Source organism: Gymnogyps californianus, chromosome Z (assembly GCF_018139145.2).
Source record: "Gymnogyps californianus isolate 813 chromosome Z, ASM1813914v2, whole genome shotgun sequence".
Classification (NCBI taxonomy): Eukaryota; Metazoa; Chordata; class Aves; order Accipitriformes; family Cathartidae; genus Gymnogyps; species Gymnogyps californianus.
Genome location: NC_059500.1, coordinates 31,815,991 through 31,823,795, shown reverse-complemented (window position 1 = coordinate 31,823,795; position 7,805 = coordinate 31,815,991). Strand labels below are relative to the sequence as shown.

The following is a 7,805-nucleotide window of genomic DNA, read 5'->3' as shown; positions in this document are numbered from 1 at the left end:
ACAAGAGGTGCTGCGCTGGTTGTGCAGTTTGCATAGCTCATAATACATAACGAGATTTCTTTCATCCATCTCTACTCTGCATTCCCCTAAGCTGTCCCTATAAGGCAAAGCATACCTTATTAGCCAGTCTGCTCCAGATAGCCTTAGCAGTCCTGAAAGTCCTGCATCCTGAGTACGAGCAAGGGACTCTGTGCGCATGCGTGATGCCAATCTCCATTTCTGCAGTGAGGACTTCAGCAACCTCTTCTGTGTGGGAGTGACCTTTCAACACACCCTGTAGCCTACTTATCAGGGAGGCCAAGGAACCTGGTGATGGGTGAAACTGCTGGCATAAAGTTAAAGGGGCAGTTTCCCATCCCCAGGAGAGAAGCTGAGGAGCAGAAGGCTGGAGAGAAGAAAGACAGCAAAAAAACCCACCTTTGCTTTACAAATCCCCATTCACCCCACCCAGCTCAGCAAAGCATTAGCATCACAATGCTTTTCTTGGCACCAGGACAGTGACAGAGGCAAGAAGGCATGCCCAGCACTACGGCAGCTACTCAGCTAAAGGGCAGGCACAGAGCAAAGCAAAGCTTGAGCAAAGATTTGGATGGGCTCTGCTTGCTTTCAGGGACGTGAGATAGTATTCCGAAGAAGAGCTGAGATAGTATTCCGAAGAAGAGCAGGGCTTAGCACCCCACAGGGAAGACAGAGAAACTTCTTTCTTACTTAAAAAGAAAAACTTTATTTTGATACATTAAAAAATCTATACATTTCTTAGACTAAAATACAGTTTTGCATCAGTATCCTGGCACAATGTCAGTTTACACAGAAAATCTAAGATTAGATCAGCACTGTTAATTTCCCTTCTCTTCCTGCATTCACAGCTTGCAGTATAAAACATTTCAAGTTCTCAAGACAACAATGAACAGTGTCACATTTACTTTTCCCATTCCCAAAGGAGGTGGCATTCCACTGGAAAAAGGAGCACTTGTTAGTTGATCTTGATTCAATGTAAATCACTAAGCCAGTCCAGGGGTTTGATTGCCCTGTTAGAAGTATGAGTGAAAGAGGATGAAAAATTTGTTTCCAGATGAAGCTTTGATGGACTATGACAATGCAAGTACTGTCAAGCCTTTAAAATCTGTTCAGAAGATTTTCCTTTTTCCTTAGGGTAGTTGCTATAATCAGCAACACAATCCACCGTATAGAAATAATTCCTTTCTATAGGTATTGGATTCCACCTTCTTTCCTACTCTGAAGAGCTCCAGAGCAAAATAAAAGCAGGGCACAGGGGATGTTGCTGTGAGATGTCTGTGACTTGGAATGTGAATTTTCTTAACTACTGTGAAGACCCTGCGGAATATTTTCTACCCATGAAATCCTGCTCTCCATGGCTCCACCTAACCTCTGGCAGCTGCTTTCTGGTCCACATTAGAAACAAAACCACCTTTCTGTTTCGTCCTCCCTCACTCCCCTAGGAGACATTATCACATTGTCAGCGGCACTGTTTTTCTAATGAGAGAGATTCTCCCTTTTCAGTTTGAGCGGGGAGGGACCCAACCAATACTAACACTGGAGCACACGCAGTATTTATTTGAGAGTTAAAAATGATGACTTTTGTGGGAACTCCAGTCAGTACCCAACTTCTGCTGGGTTTCAGGAGTAATCAGCTTCCTCATCTCACAAAACCTTTCTGAAATACTCCCTAGCTGCCCCTATTTCACTCAAGCCAGAGGGGAGCAGTGGTGCGCTTGAGGAATGTTAGCCACCTATGCTGCCAGCGTCTTCTATCACATACTTAGAGAGGCCAGAGCTGTCTTTAAAGTTACTGAAATTAGGCTAGTTCTGCTAAAGTCAGCTAGTACTTTTGCTCTGAATTCTTGCAACTTTGGTTCTAAGGGGAGTCCCACGTTTCTACAGAAAAGTACCAAATACTTAAAACACCAAATTCTGCTCATCATATTCCCATCTGATGACTGGACGTCAGTGAGACCGGGGAGTAGAATCTGATAGTGTTTGCTAGTTTTGTGCTAGTTCTGTTTTAACAGATCTCTGTCAAATGAATGCCACATAGTTTAGCCTCCAAATGGGTATTTTTAGATGGATTCATGCTACCTATTGTCCCTAAAAATATTTTCACAATCCTAATGTCTCTGAAGAGCTTTGGCTTGATTGCATCAGCTTGCAAACACTGCAAGACACATCACAGCTCCATCCCAGACCAGAAATTCTGCCTTTTATACATGACCCATATCACAAGAGACAAGTTTCATCTCTTCTTTCATCTCTCCAGATATAAAAGAAGAAAAATACCTTGAGAACAGTATTTGCTACAGAACACAAGAAATACAAATTTACTAGTCTCCATATCTCTTGTTATGAGATGGAAATAACAGCAGAGATGAAGTAGTTGAAAGAGCATTTAAAAATGAAATATTTCGAGTAAACTTCCATCATCCCAACAAAGAAGCTGAGTGCAAGAAACACTTCAAATAAGTCTGTTGGGTTTTGTTTTGGGAAACACAAGGGGGTCTTTTTCCACAAAGATGAAATAGGATTTCTGTGGTGATAATGTGACACACAAGCTGTTCAAGAAACAATGGACTAGTGATGTTCAGATTTAGTAAACAGTATCTGCACAGGCAAAGCCATGATTTAAAAAACAGGGATGCTGTCAGGTATCTACTTTTAAATCTTAAAGAGTGTTTCTTAAAATGACTGTGCCATGTTCAATACAGCGTGTAATATGCACTCAGAACCAAATGATCACTGGATGGTGATGATGAGTATATGTCTGCTACATGCATTTTATTCTGACTCTATAACATACATTCATAGAATACATCATAACCACTCAGAGCAAACCACTAAAGTGCATGCCCTGAGGGCACATTAAGTATGTTGTCTCCAACACTGGCTGCTCAATTGCCAGAACACTGATACAGAAAGGGCTCATTTTTGCTTTATATCCCCATTTTGTGCTGAAAGAGTAAGAGCTAGCATCCCCTGCTCCCTCCATGAAAGGGAGCACTGTGGAGCAGGCTAATTGCCTGCTGCGAAAAAAGCCCTTTCAGAAAGAAGTAACCACCCTGAGAAGGTGCTGTACAGAAATGCAGGGAGCAAGTCTTGGATTAACTCTTGGGTAAGTGGACCTGTGTACTGGGTTAGGCTGGGATGGAGTTAATTTTCTTCACAGCAGCCTGCATGGTGCTGTGTTTTACATTTGCGACGAAACCAGTGTTGATAACACATTTTACCTGTTGCTGAGCAGTGCTTGCACAGGGTCAAGGCCTTCTCTGTTTCTCACTCTGCCACCCCAGCAGAGTAGGCTGGGGTTGGGCAAGAGGGTGGAGGGCACACAGCCAGGACGGCTGACCTGAACAGACTGAAGAAATATTCCATACCATATAATGTCATACTCGGCAATAAAATGGGGGGGTGGGGGGTGTATGTGTGTGTGTGGTTCCAAAGTAGCCATTGCTTGGAGATTGGCTGGGCATTGGTCTGCTGGTGGGAGGTAGTGAGTGATTGCCTTTGCATCACTTGGTGGTGGGGTTTTTTTTCCCCTTTACTTAATGAACTCTTTATCTTGACGCTTTTGTCCTTTCAACGCTCTCTCCCATCCTGCTGCGGGGACTGAGCAAGCAACAGAGTAGGGGCTTGCCTGCCAGCCAGGGTCAACCCACCACAACATGTAACTGGGTTTTCCCCTTTAAGTTCTCCCTTCTAGGACATGCTTTCCTAATGCAGAAAGTCCTTGGGTTACCATGCCAAGCTAAGGCCACATGTAAAACCCCATCCTGGTTTTGGCAGCTGGGAGTGTGAACACAAGCTACTGGAAGGCTGACGATGCAATTCTAAATTGGCCATTCCATATGTTTAGTCTAGCTGTGGAGCAGCACTGACACTGTAGAAGTGATGGGCTGCACTCCTAACCACAGCAAGCACAGTGATGGAGTGATATCGTACAAAAAAACCCCACCTTAGAACTTCAGCTCAGCACCTACTCCCCCTCCCATTCAGTCCAGGTGATATCCTGAATCATTGCCTCGGGAAGGTGAGAAGGCATGTGCTAAGATCAGTGGGACAACTAGGAGCTGACACTCTGCCACTTGGCACTCCTTTGCTGAAACAGCAATACAGAAATGAGAGCTAAAAGAACAAAAAAAATTCCCTAGGACTGGAAGAAGCAATAAAGATGATGCACTGTTGCTCAACTTCCAAATAAAAGAGAGTAAAATAATGTGGAAAAAAATCTAACTATTTAAAGAATGGCATATTTTCTTCCTTTGAAACCTAGCTGATCAGAGGCTATCATGCAGATGTCTGCAGAAACCAAATGCTGGGAACCAGTAATCCCATTGGCTTGATTTTTAAACCCAAATTATCCAGCCTGAATCTCCAGTCCTCAAACACTACTTGGTTCAGTGGACCTTCCAAGGAGATGATTTCTCTGTCTCAGCTGTCTCATCTGCTCCTCCTGCAGTGTTATTCCCAGTGCAGCATCACTCTCTAGTTAGTCTACACAGCTTTGTGGGAAGCAGTCCATATACTGGCTTTAATAACGAGCTGGCAAAAAAAGTAATCCATCACAACTGGCAGACCCCAGCACCGCTACTGCCAATTAGGGATTTACATGTCAAGTGTTCTCCCACTCCACTATCCCCACTAGGGAAGGAAAGCACAGTCTAAATTTGTCCTGAAAAGTTGTCTCTTCAGACGTCAGTCTTCTGCTTATCTCCTTGCACAAGACAGAGCTGGAAGAGGGCAGCTTGTAGTTTGGTTGCAAATGAACTTCAAAGGACATTCAAAAGCTCTAAAGGGCCACTGGAAAGCCTGCGTGTTGATGGAATGTCTTTTTGGCATGACTGAAAAGCTCTGCATGCCGGATATACACTCAAGAATGGTGCACACAATTTTATTAAGAACTTTGTAATGATATAGATTTGTCACTTAAACATTACAACTACCCATAGAAAAGTGTTGCCTGTATCTTTTAAACACCATGTAAATAAAACAAATTTATTTTTAAAACAGGATAAACTGCTATAAAAATGGTGCACAGTCAAGTCATACAAAAATACAAAATTTGTTTCCAACTGCAGTCCTAGTTGCAATTACAGAGAAAAGCCCCCACCCAGGATTTCCAGTGAGCAGAGAACACAAACTTGCTGAACTGGTCATGGCAGAAATTTGTTGTCAAAATGAGCAGAATCCAAGGCTTCAATCAAAGCACCTCCAATAACTTCCAAACAAGATGGAAATTAGTTTCTCTGGAAGCAACTGGGTATGTGATAAGTCTCTTAGCCTTGGAATCCAGTTTCTAGGATTCATCTAAGCCAGTTTTTACATTTCTGTTGCTAAACCCCACTGATCTACACAAATATCGGTGTTCAGTGCCACTGGTGTCTTAGACACTGGTACAGCAGGAATGCCTCCTCTCCATGAACTTAAGGCTGCACCAGTGCTTCTTCTAGATAGTCTGACCTCTAACTTGCACTGAGAGGCCTTGCCAGTGCTCCAGTTTGAATCCCTAGGTTGAAGCTCTAGTCCAGTTAGTACTTACATGGATGTGTAACTTAAAACTTCCATACTTAGAGAGCCCTCCTGATGTCAGTGGAGCTACCAATATGTTCACTTAAATCAGTGTCTTAAGTGCTTGCAGGATTGGATAATTCTGTCTGCCTGCCTCCCCAGCAGCTATCATTTCTAAATGCATTTTATTTTCATACCTTTCATATAGTTTGGGTTCTGTGATATGAAAAGAGTAAATCCTTTTAGTTGGCTTACCAAAAGAAAACTAAACAAATTTGTTATCAAATGACTTCTAGAAGCAGAAGTGAAATATTTCTCTATTGCCAAAAGGTAAGGGCACTGGTTACATACTTTTTTTAAACCTTCGGCAGCGATTTATAAGTCTGATCTTCTGAAAGGAAGCACAGGTAACTGCTTACTTATTAAACCTTGATAAGACGAGTTGTGCATGTCTCTACCTAGACATACCTCTCCACTCCATTGCAAAGCTTCTGTAGAAGGGCTTTTCTCTTTCAAAAGATTTTCTTGAATGGAGTGATCGAACCATTGAGGCATTATTTATTTGTACAGAGCTTGTGTTTAGTGCAATAAGTTTAAAAATTCTGCTCTGAAATATTAACTTTACATTAACAAAAATAGTTTTCTTAAAAAAATTGTAACAAAAGGAGTATATAGCATAGACAGATCATGAATTCTTAGCAAATACACTTTTAAGCATTTACCACTACAATATGCTGAACAATTGAATATTAGCATTCATATCTGGTAAGCTTCCAGACTGAAATGTTAAGTATATAATAATAGTAATAATAATAATTATAATAAAGCACGTTCTCTTGTCATTATTTGATAACTTTAGATAACTATCCTGGCAGTTACACTTCCCAAGAAATGTTTCTCTGCCCTGTCCTGTTTAAGCCACCCGCTACAGTACATACAAATACGGATGAAACGACAGGCAAGGAATGGTCCCTTCCACCTTCCAGAGCTCTCTGGCATTAAATGAAATGAAGCATACAGTACTTTTTTGTACAGTAGTACAGTTCATTTCTCTTCCCATCCTCAGCATCTTTATATCTAGTCATGAATTAATCATGAGTATGGCTAAGACTGAGCTTTAACAATCTGTTATTTCAACTGCTCATATGGAGAATCCATACCCTTCGAAGGAGCACTGCTGAAGTGTGAAGGAGGCTACTGAACTCAAGGGGAGGATAGAGGGCAATAGGTATGAGGGGTAAGTAGGGTAAAACAGGAAGTTAATTGCATATAAAAATTATCTGTCCCCATTTTGTAGTTTCTGTTTAATAGGAGATGCAAGGGCTCCCACACACCTGAATACCTGAGGAGTTGGTTATTGTGATATCTGATACTGATAAACAAAACTGTGCGCCGCCAGGGCTGTAAAGTAAAATGACTGCTTACAAACCCATTCAAACTGAATGAACTCTCACTGAAACCACCTTTTGAAAAACTATATTTGAGGCTTTTCTTGATTTGAAGGTTTTCCTTACATGTAACTGTCCTGAATGTAATGCAAATTTAAACAAACTAAACAAGTAAAACTCTCAGCAGATTAGCAGTGTCATGGGAAATCTGTCTCTAAATGCAGTCATCATTTCAGATTATCTTTACAATGATACCTCCTCCAGATTGTAAAATATCAAGCAGGTAAGAATCAACATTTCCATGACCACAATGAATAATTTAAAAAATGGAACAATGATAAAGCTGCTTGTAAAAGCCACCCGTATGAAAAGAGTACATGTTTCACAAAAATAATTGTTAAAAAAAGTATTAAATCCCTGTTCCTTTTCTCTGATTTTGGCTGTTTATTTTTATATATATATATATATATATATGTATGTATATATGTATATATATACTGTTTTGGAATGTCAATGGGTTCCAATATGGCTGGCTAGTTTCAAGATGAACTTGCTCCAGAGGCCTAGAAAACAAAGTCATACAGTACAGTCTTAGACAAATGCCAAAGGACAAGGAGAAACTGAGTCAAAGGGGTCACTGGAAACCATAAAGAAAGAAGTGTGAAAAGGTTTTTTCTTCTTGTGCCTTGATACAAGAACAGAAGGTCCTAAATGTTTCCTCATCTCTGATATTAATACCTATTTAAAATACAACTGCACTTAGGGCATTTCACTTTTAGAACTAACTGTCATGTCTAAGAAATATCCGCATTTCAAGGAGACTGAAGCAAAACAGTAAAGACTATTTTTAAAAAAGAAGAAAAAAAAAGAAAAATTAATCTAATTTTCAGACACCCAATT

The 7,805-nt window shown here is 40.8% G+C and overlaps 1 protein-coding gene across 1 annotated transcript in view; it reads right to left on the bottom strand.

Annotated features, from left to right (window-relative positions):
• Positions 1–703: 703 nt before the first annotated feature.
• The window catches only part of SLC44A1 (solute carrier family 44 member 1), a 73,239-nt gene continuing 66,137 nt past the window's right edge, over positions 704–7,805 (bottom strand). The window contains exon 16 of the mRNA XM_050912663.1: positions 704–7,468. Within this exon, the coding sequence (XP_050768620.1) occupies positions 7,445–7,468 (24 nt within the window). The 3' untranslated portion in view covers positions 704–7,444. The remainder of the gene's footprint in view (positions 7,469–7,805) is intronic.